A 21,686-nucleotide genomic window follows, 5' to 3' on the forward strand; every position below is an offset into this window, starting at 1 on the left:
CCCTGTCCACTTGTCCTTTTGCTTCACTTTTGAGTCTCCACTCATAATATTAAACTGCTGAATTCTGAAGACTAAATGCCATCTGTATCACTTACCTTTTGCTGTGTAACAAACTACTCTAATACCTAGAAGCTCAATATAATCAAATTTTATTGTATCTAATTATCTAATCTCTAGTGAGTCAAGAATTTGAGCAGAGCTCAGATAGGTGGGCTATTCTTCTGCTTCCTGTAGGTTGTGGTATTTTCTGGGGTACTTGCCAGTATTTTGCAGGTGGCTTGTCTAGTATGGATGGTCCAAGATAAGTTCACATGCCTGGAACCTTGGTGTGGATTGCTAGAAGTCTGGGGTCTGCAGTTTCCTTCTCTATATACTCTCAAGACCTCTTCACATGGTACAGGGTAGTTGAGTTTGTTACATGATTAGGACTCCCAGAGTGAGTATTTCAAGAGATAGGAAGTGAAACTACTGTGACCTGGGCCCAGGAATTGATACAGGGTCATTTCTGCTATATTCTATTGGTTAAAGTGATCACAGAGCCTACCCAGATTTAAGAGCAGACATAGAACCCAGATCTTGATGGAAAGATATTGTGGACATCTTTATTCTTTTCCATGATTCATTCATCTGTGCATCTATGCATTCATTTATTCTATCAGTAATGTTTTGGCACTAACTCTAATGCTAGGTACTTGATGGATGTAGGGGATGAACCAATGGCTGGGAGTTGCTTCATAATGGAACTTGCATAAATAAGATAGAACAAATGGTGGTGTTATGTGGGTTATAAATACAATGATAGCTATATTGCATCATTAATAGTAGGAGAGATGTTTTACTAACTGGTAATCAAGGGCAGACTTTCTAAAGAGGTTGAAGCTAAAAGGTAAGAATCAGAAGCCATGGAAAGTATAAAAGAAACAGAACAAAGTCAGGGGTCCAGAGTCCAGAAAGGGCTTAGTATACAGCAATAAAAAACCTAGACTTCTAAAACATAATAATCCAAATGAGAATGGTTGAGAATAAGGCCAGAGCCAGCACTTACAGGACCTTGTACGCCTGCTTCACAAACAGAGATGTGTCAATCCAGTGTTCTAAGCAGGAGAGTAACAACAGTTGACTTTCCTTGTAAAAGAAAATATGGCCAATCTTAGAAAAATGAGAGAAGGTCAAAAAAAGCAGCACATTGGCCCCTTAGAAAGCTATTGCAGGACATTTGTTGTGGTCCATGTGAAAAATAATATTTTTGGAAATGAAGAAGCACTTGCCTAGCAGGTATCCCTACTGTGTAACTAACAGGCGCACAACTTCGGTCCACTATACTTCAAACTACCCCTCCCTTTATTTGCTGTCTTCATCACTGACACCATTTTCCACTCATTGTCCAAGACATCATTTGTGGCCCCACTGACATTACTTTAGTTCGGACTGCCACCAATGACGTTATGTTCTCTTCCCTTGAGGTTCATGCTCCTCCCATCTCCTACAATATTCCTTTTAAAAGATTGGTTAATTCAGTATAAAGCTTTCTTTAAAAAATTTTCAAAGACCCTCAATACCAACTGGTATTAAGAGACACTCAGTACAAAAATCCAAACTCAGTAACTTGACCTTCAAGTATCATTAAATAGAGTTTCTATCTTTCTTTCCATCTTTATTTCCTCCCAATCCCTCATGCACTTTTTGTGCACCAGCTATATTCATTTATACTTTGCTGCACATCCCTTCCTGTCTGTCTCATCCCTACCTTTGCATATACTAATGCCCCTACCTGTAATGCCCTCTCTTATTGCTAACCCAACTGACCATTTTCCATGTATCCTGGAAGACACAGCCTATGTATCAACATCCTTGGGAGGCCTTGCCTGGTCAATCCTCATAGTGTTATTCAATTTTTTACTTTCTATCCTAGAATTGTTGTTTATCCTTCAGTTTTATAAATTAGCTATTTAAATGTCTGCTCTTATGCTAAACCATAAACTACATGTAGACAGAACTTCTTTTCTCTCATTCATTTTTTTTATACTTAGCATTATATAGGGAGAATTCAAAAAATTAAATTCACAGATAATATTATGATAATTAGAATTCATAGAATAGTTTAAACATATTCGTTGAAAAAAACAAGAGGATCCAATCAACAGATTAGCAGTGAAAGGGAAGAACAATAGTATAAAAAGTAGATGGAATAGCATGTAAAGAATATTGGATGGCATACTTGGTGTGGCAGTCCTAAGTCTTTGTGTATCTTGATGAAAGGGATGCCACATAGAGTTGTACAGGTTTTATACTGTACCACTCAAGATGGTGCCATACTTATCTAGTAAAGTGTGTAACTGTGTTATGTGGTGAATTTATTAGTGGTCAGATACAGTTTCCTTGACTAATCTCATTATTAGCACACAGGAAATAATTATTATTTATTATGATCATCGGGAGTCATTAAGTAAAGTACTATATATTGCCTACTCTTAATAAAGAGGAAAAAAAAATTGAAACACTGTTTAGAAATCTTCCCATCAAAAATAAAAAGCTTAGTTACCTAACATAGCAAGTTTTAATTATATGGGGAAAAAATCACAATTAATCAAGATAAAAGAATCATTACAGTGAGATGAAAACCACATCTAACTGTAGCATAATTTGCCATTTGCTTGAAGTTTACACATGAATATTATGACTTGCAGTGAATCTAAGTTCAGACCAAATATTTGGAAAATAAATTCATTTATGTACTTGTGTTACCTATTTTATTAAATAATGGCTACCCAGAAACCTGAAGACTGAATTTCACAGGGGAATAATTAGAATTCATTACTTGAACCAATGGTTTTGTCTGCTACAAGGTCTTAATGGTAGTTTGAAGACTGGATTTTGTACTCAGAACATCATTTGGTTACTGACAGTATAAACAAACATAGTCATGACAATATTTTTCTGGGAAGCAGCTAGAAAGAAAAAGTAAACTGCCAGTTTCACCTGCAAGTGTTTTTTTGAAGCAGTGAGTCTCGTTCACTGCCCACACTCCAAATCACATTTCCCATCCCAAGCTGACATTCCTGGTCCTAAATATGTTTGTTCAACACCTACCCCTTATACTCCTTCCCTGTTGTTGATTGTATTCTTATAAATAGTTTCTCACAGTAAGATCCACTGGCTCATTGCAAGCAAGATATTTTACCTGTTCTAACATCTTTTCCACAGATCCTCCTGCTGTGGAACCAGCATTCCTAGAAATCCGTCAAGGACAAGACCGAAGTGTCACTATGAGCTGCCGGGTCCTGAGAGCCTATCCAATACGGGTGCTGACCTATGAGTGGCGTTTGGGCAACAAATTATTACGGACGGGTCAGTTTGACTCTCAAGAGTACACGGAGTATCCAGTGAAGAGTCTTTCCAATGAGAACTATGGGGTTTATAATTGTAGCATCATAAATGAAGCCGGAGCCGGGAGATGCAGCTTTCTTGTTACAGGTAAGATTCCAAATATTTTGCTGTATAAATTTTTTTTTAGATCAAGGTATCTTAGACTTGTGTCAATATAAGAATGAAAGCATTTTGCAAATCCATGGAGTATACTATGAAGAGCTTGACTGTTCTAGTTAGAGCTACTCATTTATTTTCATGACATGTCTACTTTGGTAAAGGTCTAGTAGATAAGATAGTTTATGTTCCTATAAAACTAAACAGAAGTTTATATGTACTCAAGTAGATTTGGTGATGAGGTTGGTTATTTTGAGTGTTTCAGTTTTAATGTGACAAATCTTAAGCTTTTTTTAGATCAAATTGCAAGTATTAAAATGTATTTTCTTCTGAAAGTATAAAATCCCTTGTGAACCAGCACCTGCTTTGGTTTTCTTAATAGCAGAATGAGTACTTTATTTTTTTTGTCTTATTTATTTACTTCCTCTTAATGTATGATGAAATCTCCATTTTGTTCTTGGCTTAGGATAGGCTCACAAATATTCAAAGAAAAAAACAATAAAATTGTATCTGACATATGATGAATTGGGGAGAAATATCAATACTTTTTGGTGCCATTACTTTTAATGTATTACAAGAAATATTAAGTGCATTAAATCTTAGGTATTTATTTAAATTATGTTTATAATCTATACACTAAAATAAGTGCATTATTTTTTGAGCTAGAGATTAGGCATACATTAAAGAATATATTCTTTTACATTACTATTTTGCTCTAGATGAAGTTAGTTATAATAGTTGGAGTATTTATACTAGTAAAGGAAGAAGCTAGACACTGTATTATCTGAAAAGCAATAGTAAACATTAGGATTAAAATGTATGAGACTTAATGAAAACTTGTTCATAGGTAATAAAAATTCTTATCAATATGTGCTTATAACTTTAAATATTAATCACCTTGAGACATTTTTACTTCCTGAAATGTACTACTAAGTAGATTAGATATAATTGACCAAAGAATGAAGGTGTCCTTTCTGCTGGGTCTTTCTACCTCTTGGTTTTCAATCCCTTTTATAAATATTAAGTTGAACTTAAAACTTTTCTACTTAGATTTTTAAACTAAACTATTAAAACAAAATTAAGTATTGGATAATACTACTACAATGGTAATCTAACTGCAACTTTTATCTCTAGGAATATTTATAAGGGAAAGAGAATGCAGTCTATTTCTCCATGGGGGCAATTTGAATGGAATGTGTACTTTGATTCCTTGTTTATATTATTGTCTCAAAGGAATAGAAAATGTTCAAAGACAATTGTTTTTCACATACGGGTACAAACATAGCACCTTGCTTTCTTTCATTAACACCAAAAACAAATATATGTCATAAAATTAATTAAATCCTTTTCTTCAACCTTTGGGACTTACACACATTCTAATTTTCTTTTGGTGGCATTGTTTTCTAACTCTAGGCTGGTTTAGAACATGCTGCCTCTGCAAGATTTTCATTTGGTCTCTCTTATGTGATCCAAATCCTATTTTTTTTTAACTAGAAGACAAGCTGAGACAAGAAGAAACACTAGCTCCATTTTATCCATTTGAGATCCTTGGGGTGCAGTAAGTAGATTGCAGTAACTCCATAAAGGAGTAAACTTGTTATGGGTTGTCCATATAACAAGGAGAAGAAATAGCCCAATACATTAGTCTTCAGTGTGTACTTTTCAATCTTCAGGTCAAGATATCCACATACAATCTGATATAGTGCTGAAGAAGAGCAAAGGTAATGATTACATTCAAAGCACAGTGTAATCCAGGAAAATATATAAAGAAATCAATGATTCTATAGAATAAGATATCTGGAAGAAACTTAAAATTGCCATTTACTTCTTCTACTAAAACATATCAGAATTATTAATCCTTATGTATTCTCATAATTCAAAACCCCTTAAAGATATACAGAGAGCTAGAGAATATAATATATGCAAGGATATATATATTCTTTATGTCTATATCCTTTGCCCACAAAACACATCTTAGAAAATGATTCTGTGTACTTCTTGAGACCCAAACTAAGAAAATTTTACATTTTTGTTGCCACAACTATATTATGAAATTAAAGATCTCTTTTCCATTCATGAATGTTACACTATTACCCAAAAGTGGGTTTGATCTCACTATACATTAAAAGGTACACATTGAATGAAAGGACAATCACAAACCTCACATCTATACTTTAGCTCCCAGGAGAGCCCAAAAGTTCAGACCTGTTTTCCCCATTTGTATTTTGTATGTGATGTGTATGGGTGTATGAAGATGGGAGAAAGAGACTGTGTTTACTAAGAAGTTAGAGAGGGTGTGAGAATATTTTCCTGTAAAAGAAAAGAAATAAACAAAGGTATTTTGGAAACAATGACCAGCCAACTTTATAATACAGTCATGTTAGAGAATATTAACTATAATTCTACAAAATACTGTGTATTTTGATTTATTTTATTTACTAATTTTGTTATGATGAGTTTCAGCATAGTTCTCTTTGTGGTTTAAGAACACCATTTATCTTGTTTTCCGATGGGAGAACTTTTACAAGTTCTAGAAAGTATTTATACACAATTATACATACTGAGACTTGAAAATAACTTAAGAATTTTATCAAGGAGACAATTTTACAGTATTTTCAATGAAAAATATTAAAGGGATGGTGTCCTTTTCAACAGGTAACAGTAGATATGTTTTCTATAAAAACTTTTATTGAATAACTACAAATTATAATGGAGCATAAAACAATCAATATGTATTGTCTCTTTACTGATGAAATTTTTGCAATCTAGAAAATATTTAACATTTACTGTGTACCTACTAATTGCCAGGTACTAGATTAGACAATCTTGTAATCACAAGCTTTCACCGCTTTCACAGCTTTCACAAGTTAAGTATATATGTCAATATTTTTCAAGCATCTGAAAGTATAAGTAAAACTTCAAGTAATCATAATTTAAGCAAGGAAAAAGAAATAGAACAATAAATATTCTTTCCCAGAATTTTTTCCATATCGTGTCAGCTTCTAAGTCTTGTCAGTTTTATATTTGCATAGTATTCTGAATCAATAATTTTTTAAAATTCCTATTTCCCCTTTTATGCTCTTATTTTATGGCAGACTTTTATTTGATATCTGAATTTTCAGCTTTTTCTTTCAATCCTTTTCCACACTGCTGAGATTTATTTTTCTAGAATATGTATCTTTCTCTTAGAAACAACGGTGCTCTTCATGGCCTACAGGTGATATGCAAACTCATTGTCATGAATTTTCTAACCACTCATTAATACCCCAAAGAAAATATATAGCATCGTCTCTCTCTACTCCAGTCAAATTAGATAATGCTTCTTCCCACAGATCACTTCAGATTTTTTAAGGATTCTGCACCTATGTTTCTATGTTACTTTATTCTGAAATACTAGCACTTTGTAAATACCTCTACTAGAGTTATGGTGACATTTTTGTATGCCTTTACCAGAAGTATGTTGACCTTTGCCAAATAAAGATGTTTAGGCATATATTATTTTAGGATCACAAATTAAATATATATACCAATATTTGTCAAGCATCTGAAAGTATAGGTAAAACTTCAAGTAATCATAATTTAAACAAGGTAAAGTCACTTCACTCAGACTAAGGCTCAAAGTACCATTTCAGAAATTGACATAATGGCTCTCTTTCACAAAGTTCTCAGGGATTCCGGCTTCTTCCATCTTATTGCTCAACCGTCATTAATAGATGGTGCTTCTCATAGCCCTAATGGCTATTAAGTTCCAGCCATTACTTCTACATTGCAGCATATTCCCTCTTTTTTTAAGGATCCATCCAATAGTTTTAGACACCCCTTCTACTGTATTTCACCGAGACAACTTAATCATATTGCTACCTGCAGTAAAGCCTGTGGATATCAGTTTTATTCTACGAAGATTAAGCCACCCTTTCTCATATATATTTTTAATTGCATTTATGGAAAATAGGGCAGTGTAATTAAGTTGAGATTGTCAAAGAAAATCTAGGATCTACGATTTTTATATCTCTAATGTTTAACACCATGACTGATTGTCACAGCACTTTTCAGGAACCATGACCATTAGCATGTTAAAATATTTTTAAAAGACAATAATAATTTGAGTAATAAACTCTTAAAATATTTTATTGATAAGCAATGGAATTGAGGGTACTGTGTTAGGCACTTATTGCTACATAACCAATTATCTCAAACTTAGAATCTTAAAACAGCACACCTTTATTATCTCATAAATTCTGTAGGTCAGGAGTCCAGTCATGACTTAGCTAGATCCTCTGTATGGGGTCTCACAAGGCTGTGAGCAAAGTATTGGCTTGGATGTTCTTATCTGGGGGCCAATTTCAGATAAGTAGGTGAATCACTCCCATACTTATTAAAGTTATTGACAGAATTAATATCCTTATGGTTGCATAATAGAGGCCCCTAGCATTTTTCTCATTATTGGCTGAAGGCCACTCTCATGTCCTAGAAGATGTCTGCAGGTCCTAGAGACCACCTGTAATTCCTTATCATGTGGGCTTTTCCAAAACGGCGCTTCATCAAGCCAACAAGAAGAATCTCTACCTCTAATAAGCTGAGATGGGATCTTATACAATGTAACATAATTAATGAGGTAACATCTCATCAAAGTCTCCTTCCTTCCCTTCAAATTCCTTTCACAGTGACACAATAACACATGGAATTCAGTTACTTTGGAATCATTGAGAGTTACCTTACGGTATGTCTGCCAGAAGTACTTGCCACTTGGATTTCTTTTTTAAATATACCTACACATGTAGGTATCTTTGTATCTTCTGTATCTGTAGCAATATATAAAGAAATCCTTCATAGTTTAATGACATTCAATAACATGGTAAAGAGGGTTTTTCCAAGCAAATATTTGCCTGTGACTATTTTATCTCTGCTTTGTAAATCTTTATACTTGAATTGTACTTATATTCAGATTGACATATTGGCACTACTATTTTCTACATGTTCAGCAACAGCAGATAAGACACATAACCAGACAGATCCTAGGAAACAAATAAGGCAAGAGTAAGACATTTTTGTAAAAGGCAGTACACATTATCACCCAATGAATGTAAAGGAATTCAAAGTAACAGCTAGCTGTAATATTGCCTAAAACAGGGTGTTGGAGGACTCTAGTATTACTTACTTCTTGGGAGTAAAGAGGAGAAATCATTACCAAAAAAGATTTGACTCCAAATCAAAATATTTTATTCCTCTTTTCTAATGTTGGATTGAATTGTATAGAGATCATATAAAAATATATTTTATTCTCTGACAATGGATATTTGTGCTATTCAGCTAGATACTTGTTTCTTATGAATGTCTAAAAATGGGCACCATAAGGTTGTGGAAAAATCAACATCAGAAGTAAGAGCAAGTGAACTGGAGAGAGGCTTAAAGATGGTGGTGTGAGATATGAGACAGAAACATCCTCCCAAAACCACATATAATATGAAAACATAGCAAATACATCTAATCCTGAAAGAGCAACAGGAAAGAAGACTGTGGCAGACTGCCTACACCTGGGGAAAACAGCAGACCTCAAGGAAAAAGGTAAAGTACCAAAGCCATGATCTGGGAGGACCCAAACTCTTCCCCCACCCCAGCTCACTGGAGGGAGGAAGAGAAACAGAGTGGGGACGAAGTGGAGGCCTAGGACTGCTGAACACCGAGCCCCGGAGATCTGCTCTGGGAGCATGAACTTACATTACATGATGCTCTGGAGATTAGTGGACTTGGGAAGTAAAAGCAGGTGGAATACTGGGAGACAATGAGATTCCAGCCACTTGTGGCAAATAGGGATCCACATCTGGCTGCTCTGGGACAAGAGAAAAGTGGGCAGTCTGAGAGACTTCCTAACAGCGAGAGGGATGCTAAAGGGGCAAGGACTGCACAGAGCTTGCTGCTCAGGAGAAAGGACAGGTGGACAAAATTATCCCAGTGCACTCTGAACAGCAGGTTGGGAACTTTTAGGAGCTTCAGGTGCTCCATCCCCTTGGCTTGCTACACAGTTACAAGGACCCCCACTGTGATATGCACCCTGCTGGGCCTTCCCCCCAGCCGGCATCAGCTCACAAACTGTCTGCCCCCACCATTGCCACAAGTCAGCCAGAGGATGGCCCCACCTATGGTAACTACAAGCACAATTCATAGAGACATCTACCTGTGCACTTGGCCCTCTGGCCCTCACAATGGAGACAGGCACTGCAGCCAGGAAGCAGGAAAGCCCTCTTTTGTCCCAACAGGCATCACCACCAGCAGCTCCAGAGAGCAGACCTTCTGGGCTCTAGAGAGTGCCACCTACAAATATAAAACATCAGAAGAATCTGATTTAACCCCAAATCCTGCAAACACCAGAAAGAAGGTCAAGTGAAAATGAATGCATGAATCTTCATGAAATAATAATAATTATAACAATCATAACAATCAAATAAAAACCATAAACATGATGACAGAGCTACAGAAAAATATTCAAGAACTCAGGGAGGAATTCAAGAATGAGACACAAATATTCAAGAATTGAATTTCTGAAAGAAAACATAACAATGGAGGGACTTAAAAGAAGATTAGATAGAGTAGAGGAGATGGTAAATGAAAGCTAAATTAGGGAAAAGGAATACATAGAAGCTGAGGAACAGAGAGAAAAAAGGATTTCTAGGAATGAAAGAATATTGAGAGAACTGTGTGACCAATCCAAGCAGAAAAATATTCACATTATAGAGGTACCAGAAGAATAAGAGAGACAAAAAGGGATATAAAGTGTCTTTGAGGAGGTAATTGTTGAAAACTTCCCCAATCTTGGGAAGGAGATAGTCTCTTAGGCCATGGAGATCCACAGATCTCCTAACACAATGGACCCAAGGAAGACAACACCAAGACATATAATTATTAAAATGGCAAAGATCAAGGATAAGGACACACTATTAAAAGCAGCTAGAGAGAGAAAAAGGATCACCTACAAAGGAAAACCCATCAGGCTATCATCAGACTTCTCAGCAGAAACTTTACAAACCAGAAAGGAGTGGCATGATATACATAATGCAGTGAAATAGAAGGGACTCCAAACAAGAACACTCTGTCTGGCAAGATTACAATTTAATTTTGAAGCAGGGATTAAACAATTCCCAGATAAGCAAAAGTTGAGGTAATTTACCTCCCACAAACCATCTCTACAGTGTATTTTAAAGGGACTGCTCTAGATGGAAGTGCTCCTAAGGGTAAATAACTGTCACCAGAGGTAATAAAACCACAATAAAGGAAGTAGACCAATTAATTACTAAGCAAACACAAAAGTAAGTCAACTACCCACAATGTTAGTCAAGGGATTTACAAAGAGAACAGAATATGAAACCTAATATTTAATGAGTGTAGGAGGAAGAAAAAGAAGGAAAAAAAAGAAACTTTAGGTTGTGTTTGAAATAGCACAATAAGGGAGTTAAGTTAGAGTGTTATATAGTAAAGAAGCTGCCCTTGAACCTTTGGTAACCATGAATCTAAAGCATACAATGGCAATAAGTATATATCTATCAATAATCATCCTAAATGTAAATGGTCTGAATGCACCAATCAAAACACATAAAGTCACTGAATGGATAAAAAAAACAAGACCCATTTATATGCTGCCTACAAGAGACTCACTTCAAACCCAAAGACATACACAGACTAAAAGTGAAGGAATGGGAAAAGATATCTCATGCAAAGCATAGGGAGAAAAAAGCAGGAGTTGCATTACTTGTATGAGACAAAATAGATTTCAAAACAAAGGAAGTAACAAGAGAAAGAAGGACATTACGTAATGATAAAGGGGTTGATCCAACAAGAGGTTATAATTGTTATAAGTATCTGTGCACCCAACATAAGAGCACCTACATATATGAAGCAATTACTAACACAATTAAAGATGGAAATATAATGCAATGCATTCATTTCAGGAGACTTCAATACACCGCTCACTCCAAAGGACAGATCAACCAGACAGTAAATGAATAAGGAGACAGAGGCACTGAACAACACATTAGAACCGATGGACCTAACAGACATCTACAGACACGCCACCTAAAAGCATCAGAATACACATTCTTCTCAAGTTCACGTGGAACATTTCACAGAATAGATGACATAATAGGTCACAAAAAGAGCCTCAATAAATTCAGAAAGATTGAAATTGTGCCAACAATCTCAGAACACACAGGAATCAAACTAGAAATAAATCATACAAAGAAAACAAAAAAGCCCACATACACATGGAGGCTTAACAACATGCACATAAATAATCAATGGATCAAAGACCAAATAAAAACAAATATAAAGCAATATACAGAGGCAAATGAAAGTAATCAGCACCCCAAAACCTGTGGGATGCTGCAAAAGCAGTTCTAAGAGGGAAGTATATTGCAATACAGGCCTACCTCAAGAAAGAAGAACAATCCCATATGAACAGTTTAAACTCACAATTAATGAACTTAGGAGAAGAACAAATGAGGCCCAAAGTCTGAAGAAGGAAGGACATAATAAAGATTAGAGCAGACATGAATAAAATTGAGAAAAATAAAACACTAGAAAGAATCAATGAAATCAGGAGCTGGTTCTTCGGGAAAATTAAAAAAATAGATAAACCCCTAGCCAGACTTATCAAGAAAAAAGAGAGTCTACACACATAAACAGAATCAGAAATAAGAAAGGAAAAGTCGCTACAGAAACCACCAAAATAAAAAGAATTATTAGAGAATACTATGAAAAATTATATGCTAACAAACTGGATAACCTAGAAGAAATGGACAACTTTCTAGAAAAATGCAATCTTCCAAGATTGACCCAGGAAGAAACAAAATCTGAACAGACCAATTACCAGCAATGAAATTGAATGGGAAATTAAAAATTACCTAAGAACAAAACTCCTGAACCAGTGGTTTCACCACAGAATTTTATCAAACATTTAGTGAAGACCTAATACCCATCCTCCTAAGTTTTCTAAGAAGTTGAACAGGAGGGAATACTTCCAAATTTCCTTCTATGAGGTCAGCATTACTCTAATACCAAAACTAGTCAAAGACACCACAAAAAAGAAAACTACAGACCAATATACCTGATGAACATAAATGCAAAAATACTCAATAAAATATTAGCAAACCAAATTAAAAAATACATCAAAAAGAGCATACATCATGATCAAGTGGGATTTATTCCAGGAATGCAAGGATGGTATAATATTAGAAAATCCATCAACATCATCCACCACATCAACAAAAAGGAAAAAAACCACATGATCATCTCCATAGATGCTGAAAAAGCATTCGACAAAATTCAACCTCTATTCATGATAAAAACTCCCAAGAAAATGGGTATAGAGGGCAAGTACCTCAAGATAATAAAGGCTGTATATGACAAACCCACAGCCAACATTATACTTAACAGCGAGAAGCTGAAAGTTTTTCCTCTAATATTGGGAATAAGACAAGGATGCCACTCTTCCCAATTTTATTCAACATAGTTCTGGATTTCCTAGCCATGGCAATCAGACAACAGAAAGAAATAAAAGGCATCCAGATTGATAAAGAAGAATTTGAACTGTCACTGTTTGCACATGACATGATATTGTACATAAAAAAAAAACCTAAGCAATCCACTCCAAAACTATTAGATCTAATAACTGAATTCAGCAAAATTGCAGGATACAACATTAACACACAGAAATCTGTTGCATTCCAATACACTAATGATGAACTAGCAGAAAGAGAAATCAGGAAAACAGTTCCATTCACAATTGCATCAAAAAGAATAAAATACCTAGGAATAAACCTACCCAAGGAAGAGAAAGAACTATACTCTGAAAATGACTGGACAGTCATGAGAGAAAGTGAAGAAAATACCAATAAATGGAAACACATCCTGTGCTTATGGATAGGAAGAATTAATATTGTCAAAATGGCCATCCTGCCTAAAGCAATCTACAGATTCAATACAATCCCCATCAAAATTCCAACAGCATTCTTCAACAATCTAGAAAAAATAGTTCTAAAATTCATATGGAACCACAAAATATCCCAAATAGCCAAAGCAATCCTGAGAAGGAAGAATAAAGAGGGGGCGATTATGCTCCCTGACTTCAAGCTCTACTACAAAGCCACAGTAATCAAGACAATTTGGTGCTGGCAAACAACAGACCCATAGACCAATGGAACAGAAAAGAGAGCCCAGATATTAACCCAAGTATATATGGTCAATTAATATACAGTAAAGGAGCCATGAACATTCAGTGGGGAAATGACAGCCTCTCCAACAACTGGTGTTGGCAAAATTGAACAGCTACATGTAAGAGAATGAAACTGATTGCTATCTAACTCCACACACGAAAGTAAACTCAAAATGGATAAAATACCTGAATGTAAGTCATGAAACCATAAAACTCTTAGAAGAAAACGTTGGCAAAAATCTTTTAAATAGAAACATGAGCAACTTTTTCCTGATAGCATCTCTTTGGGCAAGGGAAACAAAAGCAAAAATGAAGAAATGGTACTATATCAAGCTTAAAAGCTCCTGTACGGCAAAGGACATCATCAGCAGAATAAAAAGGCATCCTGCAGTATGGGAGAATATATTTGTAAATGACATGTCCAACAAGGGGTTAACATCCAAAATATATAAAGAATTCACATGCCTCAATGCCAGAAAAGCAAATAACTCTATTAAAAAATGAGCAGAGAATATGAACAGACAATTCTCCAAAGAAGAAATTCAGATGGCTGGGCACATGAACAGATGCTCCACATTGCTTATTATCAGGAAAATGCAAATTAAAACTACAATGAGATATCATCTCACATTAGTTAGGATGGCCAACAGAGAGAAGACTAAGAACAACAAATGATAGCAAGGATGCAGAGAAAGATGAACCCTCCTACACTGCTGGTGGGAATGTAAACTAGTTCAACCATTGTGGAGAGCAATATAGATGTTCCTCAAAAAACTAAAAATAGAAATACCACTTGACCCTGGAATTCCTCTCCTAGGAATTTGTCCAATGAAAGCAAGATCTCAGATTCAAAAAGACATGTGCACCCCTATGTCTATCACAGCACTTAGTTACAGTAGCCCAGATATTGAAGCATCCTACTTGTCCATCAGTAGATGAATGGATAAAGAAGATGTGGTACATATACACAATGGAATATTATTCAGCTATATGAAGAAAACAAATCCTACCATTTGCAACAACATGGATGGAGCTAGAGGGTATTATGCTCAGTGAAATAACCCAAGTGGAGAAAGATAATACCGAATAATTTCCCTCATTTGTGGTGTATAACAACAAATCAAAACTGAGGGAAGAAAACAGCAGTAGACTCACAGACTCTGAAAAGGGACTAGCAGTTACCAAAGGGATGGGGTTGAGGAGGGCAAGTGAGGAGGGAAGGAATAGTGGATTAAGGAGCACTATAATTAGCAATCAAAATATAGGTATGTCACGGGAAAGGTAGTACAGCACAGAGAAGACAAATAATGACTCTATAGCATCTTACTATGCTGATGGACAGTGACTGCAATGGTGTGGCGATGGGGGACTTGATAATATGGGTGAATGCTGAAACCACCATTTTGTTTCTGTGAAATCTTCATAAGATTTTATATCAATGATACATTGATTTTAAAAATATAACAATTTTAAAAACATAAATAAAAATAGAGAAGAAAAATATTTGTATAATTTTAAAAAATGTGTGCCATAAGACAATGGACTAACATCTTTAAATCTTCAAACATCTTTAAAATCCTGCCACTTTATAATTTTATATCCAGTGAAAATATGCTTCAAAAATAGCAAATAAATTTTTTTTCTGAAAAATGAAATCCAGAGTATTAGTATCAGTAAAGGTGCGCCCTAAAATGTGCCAAAGGATACTCTTCATATGAAAGGAAGTGGTTATCAGTGGAAACTAGGATCCATTAAAAGGAATAAAGAATCTCTTGTTCTTTGTTTTCTTCTAGGTTTGTGGTTTCAGACTTTATTATTCAAATCTTTAATCCTGAGATAATTTTTGTGTATGCTGAAAGGAAAGGAGTTACAAATTTCATTCATTTGGATTTGAATGTCCAGTTTTCTCAACACTGTGCTTCCCCCAGTGTGTATACTCGGCACCCTTGTCTATAACCATAAATGAGTGAATCTGCATCTGGACTCTTAAGACACACACACACACACACACACACACACACACACACACACACACGCACACACACATGGGAATTTCTGGAGGTGATGATATGTTTATCACCTGGATTTTGGTGGTAATAACATGAGGCATACATGTATTCAAACTTATGAAATTGTACACATTAATTGGGTGCAGTTTTGTTGTATACCAGTTATACCTCAATATAGCTGGGGGTGGGGGGAAATGAAATGAAGAGGATCAGATCCAGTAAGGAAGTAGGTAAAGACAAAAGACTATGTTTCTTTTTTTCTTGTGATTTCCCTAATAAACAGCTGTACAAACAATGGTCAGCAAATTAGAGCTTGGGGACCAGCCAACTGTTTTTGTAGTTAAAGGTTAATTGGAACATAACCTTCTGCATTTGTTTATGTATTGTCTGTGGCTGCTTTCATGCTACCACAGGGCTGGTCGTAACAGCAACCATATGGTTCATAAGCCTAAAATAGTTACATTCTAGCCCTTTAACAAAAAGTCTGCCAATCCTTTGAAGCAAAAATAATAACATTATAAGTTAGGGTTTATAACATATTTGGAACTAAAATACCACAATAGCACACATGACAGGATTCATTTGAATTATATTGCTGTAAATTTATAACGTTTGTAAAGTGCAAAGTGAGAGGTAAACAGGGACCTCAGAGAAGTCGGAAATAAGAAGTATGATGATACTAAGCAATAGTGACTCTAAAAGAAGCAGTAAGTTAAAGTTGTATAATTTTAGCCATTCAGAAGCTTCTAAAAAGTTATTTTTTTAGTGGTGTATCAAAGGAACTGCAACATATTTGAATTTATTCAAAATATAACAAGAAAAGAGTAACAGATAAAAATATACATTAAGGAGACAAAGAAAATAAAGAAGATGGTAGACTTTAATCGAATTTTATCAATAATTACATTAAATTTGAATGAATTTAACAATCCAGTAAACTGTCTGAAATCATAGAACTAGATTTTTTAAAAAGCACCTACCTAGAAGAAATACACTTTAAATACAAAGGCACAAAGAAGTTGAAAGGAAAAGGATGAAGGAATACCAGCATACCTCATTTTATTGTTTTACTTTATTGCACTTTGTAGATCCTGTGCTTTTTGTGGCCATCCTCCATCAGACAAGTCTAGCAGAACCATTTTCCAGTAGTACTTGCTCACTTTGTGTCTCTGTCACATTTTGGTAATTCTCACAATATTTCAAACTTTCTCATTGTTATTAAATTTATTCTGGTGGCCTGTGGTCAGTGATTATGACTCATAGAAAGCTGAGATGACAGTCAGCAATCTTTAGCAATAAGTTATGTTTTAATTAAAATAGTATTAATTTAGACATAATACTATAGCACACTTAACAGACTACAATACAGTATAATCATTACTTTTATATGAACAGAAAACCACAAAATTAGTGGACTTCTTTATGGAGATACTTTATTGAGTTGGTTTGAAACCAAACCTGCAGTATCTCAGAGGTCTGTTTCAAACTCTATTTTAAAAATATGTATTGATTTAGTCACACAGAGATTTGAAATCACCTACTTTAAAACATTCTCTTCTCGATTCTATCTTTTGCTTCAGAGAGTGTGACTATTACCTTAAGAAGGTAGGATGACCTAATATGTTGGCCACAAAGGTCTTATATACCTTTAATAAGTTAAATGAGTCAGATTTTGGAGAATTACTCTTTTGAAGCGAGACTGTCACTGCTAGGTAGAATAAAGGAAAGACAGATGTCAGCATAACAAGGTAGGTTTTAGGATTCCCAAACTTTTTCTCACAGCTTCCTCATCTTATTTTGAGCAAACATTAGATTCAGTTTGTAGAGGATAACAAACAGTCTGAAATCACACAAATAGTTTCCCTTGAGAGAAAAGACACTCCATAATATTCACTGACAGTGGAGTAAAATAAAACAAAGAAACCTGACTATACAAATACACACACATCTATGTGGATATTATTTTTTATATTTCTGTTTTCCTAAGGGTCTGTTTAACACTTAGTGCAGTTGGGTTTTTTGGTGGGTATTGGATGGTGGTAATAATACCAATCTGTGAAAGATTCATAGGACTTTCAGTGAAATCAAAGCCATCTCCCAAACTTCCAAGTGTCTGTTTAAGCACCTGGCCTCTGCCCATCATTCTGAACAGATGATTAATGGATGAGAACAGTTCAAAACTTGTTCCAAGGGCATGCCAGAAACCAGACTTAAAGTGGTCAGCAGTGATTCCACAGACAGTTGCCCACATCCTGACCCATCATCTTTTCTCAAGGGAGATTTTTGTTCTGAAGCTCTAAGTTGAGAAAGTTAATAGTGGTTTTCTTTTTATAAATTCTTTTTGGGTTTCAGACCAGAGGATATAACCAAAGTCTTATAATTTCACATTACTTAAGTGCGCATTACTTTTAAAAATCTCCCTTTTTCATCATTGTAATAACTTTGTCTTTTTCTAAAGAACTCATCGAAATGACAGTTACTAGGAGCCTCAGGATCTAACTTCAGGCAGATACCTGCTTTGCAGTGAGGTCCACACCAGTGCTTCTTAGCATATTGATAAGAACAGTTATTTGTGCTCTAAGCTTTTGCTTGTGCAAGGAGTCACATTCACAGATCTTTTGGTTATTTTTAGAGAGTCAAAGTGATTCTGTTTCAATAACTAGTTTCCTTTATTCACATCTAAATCCATTTATTAATTCAAGTTGCGTGTTTTGGAGAATATAAATGTTCCTATAAAATAAACAGCATGCCTTCTGGGCTCCTCTCCAAGTCATTTGGAAACCTCTTGCTCCCTGCCTAAATGATATTCAGCACATTCTTACTCACATGTGCAGCGACAGCACTTGCCGAGGAGTTAATGTGGCTTATACCTGCACAGTGAACATTCAGCTCTTCCAGCCCGAGAGCCACTGGGCCAGCTCAGCCACCTGGTCCCTGTGCATGCACGCACCCCAACCAATGGTCCTTTAAATGAACACTTTTAGGTATTTGGGAACTGTTAACTTTTTAGGGAATATGTAGCTTGGGGAAGACGGAATACATTTGTTTGCAGCTTATTGATTATTCATTATTCCTGAGTTCTCATGTTTAATAAAATACATGTAGTTCTGATGCTAGAGATTTAGTCAGTCCTTATATTTACAGACTTCTGAATTGGTAACACTTTAAGATAATGTAACCTGGCAAATCTGGTTGAGTACTGGGGTAAATTATAGTTTGAGTCTCTGTACTCACGATGGACAGAGGGAAGCGCGATCCTTTTTAGATTAGCAGAAGTGGCATCTTATCAGGAAATCCACTAGCCTATTCAGTAGTTGTGTTTTTGAAGCGAACGTAGTTCCTGTACCAGGACACAAGTGGTTGCGAGAGGAACAGGGCTCCTTAGATTTCAGCCCTGCTCATACCATCAGCCAGACACACTTGGTAGTGAAAAACTACATCCATACCCGTTGGATGTTAGAATATAAAGGGCTTTGGAAGGCAATGGTTCAGAATATAGTTTGTCATGCAATAGTTCTTACTATAGGGAAAATTGTTTAACATCTCTAGTTTTTACTTTAATCTTTTGTAAAAGGAAGATAATGATATCCTTATCCTGCAGGGATTGCAAATATTAAAACATGTTTGCAAGTTGATTAGCACAGTGCCTGACAAATAGCAAAAACTAAACACAAAAGTGCCTTAAAAAGTTCTATTTTTGTCTGAGAGAGATCAAGCATCAGTTCTTAAGCCTAGAAAGAACTGTTTTATTCCCTGGATTATTTCCTGAATAAATAAAAGATTTATGAGAGTGGTTCTTGAACATACAGTAAGATTAACGTTCTTCAGTTTCATGTATGTTTGACTAATGGAGCTTTCAGCTTCATTCATTATTTATCATTGAACAAGGCCTTATATAAAATGATTTTGGCAAGAGAAATAAGTGCTTTATTTTAGTTGACATTTTCTTCTCAAGATTTTTTAATTTGTGATGTTTTAAAAAGCTCACTAAATCTGTTTTAAATGTTATTTTTTATTTATAATAATGTTTGTTTTGATACAGTAGAGAATAATGCATTCAATACCAACAAAGATATAATATAATAATTTGCCAATTTTTGAAAATATATAATGACATACTAAATGTTTCAATTTGTTCTAAAGAACTTTTAAGAAATATTGCTTGTATACATCTGCAAACTGCAATAGATACTTTAAATTAAATGACTATGAGAGATAAATTTATAGAAATATATTGACTTTTGTCAACATCTATTATATGTGAGAAATCCTAAACTTCTAAGTCTTTTCATTTTTTGCACATTTTTTCCCTACTTTGGGTTACTGAATACTTATGAAAGAAATAGATTTTCAGCTGTAAATGAATACTTATAATTGGAATGACAAACTCAATTCTGAAAAATCACAAAAATAGGAATGCCATTAACCTGTCAATTCACTAGATGGTTAAATGAATTATTCATTTACATTATATCACTCTCCCAGATTATACCATCTTGAATGATATGAATTTATGAAAAAAATGTATGTGTTTTCAGCATATGTCAGGTCAAATGCTGTTTATATATTTATATTAATTAGATTATATATTAAAGATAGACTTAAAATCTCTATCTTATTTACTCAATTTTCAAGTTCACTTGATATATTTTAAAATGACATACATATATTCTCAGATGTTCTATAATTCAGTTAGACATTCCCCTTACCAAAAAGTGCTGCATTGTCAAAACAAGCGCATATGAATCTTACGTCTTTCACAGCCCTGACCTTTACTAATTAATTTTTAGCAAATTATACAAGCAGGAAGCTGACATAGACTCAGCATTCATGTCTAAAAATCCCAAAATCCATCAGATGGAACTTCCTAGTATTTCTGTTCCCTTATTTGGAGTTTGGTGTGACATGAGTGGTAAATACCCATGGTTGAAATTAGCCCAGGGAATCTACCAAGAAATATTGCTTCCGGGTCTTCCAGTTTTTCTCCCTTGCTAGGCATGTAGTTAGAGAGTCTATGTACAAATGTCCACTCTTCACTGCAGCTGTTGTACATAAATTTATAAGTTGCATACTTATTAAAAAATAAGTGATTTCGCAGATCAGTTAGAGCCTCATAAAGGCATTTCTAGGTACTAACAGTACATCCTGAATTCTTAGGAAAGAACTTAATACATTGCAAAGCCTAATACTCCTTAATGATTTAGAATAAAGGTTAGCAAGCTTTTTCTCATGAGCCAAATCCAGTTCATCGTCTGTTTTTGTGTGGCCCATGAGCTTAAAAAATGGTTTTTATGTTTTTAAATGGTTGGCAAAAATTCAAGAGGAATAATAATTTTCTACATGTGAAACTTAAATGAAATTCACATTTCACTGTCCATAAATAACATTTTCTTAGAACACAGCCACATCTATTCAATATTATCTATGGCTATTTTCAATCTACAGTGGCATAGCTGGATAGTTGTGACAGATATCTTATGACTCACAATTAAAACCTAAAATATTTACTATCTAACCCCTTACAGAAAAAGTTTGCTGAAACCTGGTTTAAAAGGTGGTCTGGTAGGGAACACAGTCACCCTAAGCATTCTTAAGGAGAAAGAGAACAAGTCAAAGAATTTCTTGTGAAAATTTTTCTTCCTTAATGTGTTAATATTTGTGTTAATATGACCTTATTGAAGCTCTGTGTTTTAAACTATAATCAGAAATAAAAACATGTAAATACTATATGCATTTTACAGTAATGATCCCATTTTATTTTCTCTCTGCAAAAACTATCCTAAATATTTCATTGATGAATTAACATTAAAAACACAGGCATGTTAAAGATGGTTACTCTTGGCCAGTAACATTTAATTTATTTAGTAGCTATAATTAAAATTGGTTTTATTTAAAGATATCTAATATACCACAATTCTGATTTTCAAAAAATTATTATGTATGTGATGTGAAGATTGAGACATTAAAATTATTTTAAAACAACAAGGCTG

General features: G+C 34.7%; 1 protein-coding gene across 1 annotated transcript in view; it reads left to right on the forward strand.

The window, feature by feature from the left end:
• Positions 1–21,686, forward strand: part of MDGA2 (MAM domain containing glycosylphosphatidylinositol anchor 2) — an 862,553-nt gene that overhangs the window by 746,100 nt on the left and 94,767 nt on the right. Inside the window, exon 9 of the mRNA XM_037016589.2 lies at positions 3,205–3,474. Coding sequence (XP_036872484.2) covers positions 3,205–3,474 — 270 coding nt within the window. The remainder of the gene's footprint in view (positions 1–3,204; positions 3,475–21,686) is intronic.

Source organism: Manis javanica, chromosome 8 (genome assembly GCF_040802235.1).
Source record: "Manis javanica isolate MJ-LG chromosome 8, MJ_LKY, whole genome shotgun sequence".
Taxonomy (NCBI): domain Eukaryota; kingdom Metazoa; phylum Chordata; class Mammalia; order Pholidota; family Manidae; genus Manis; species Manis javanica.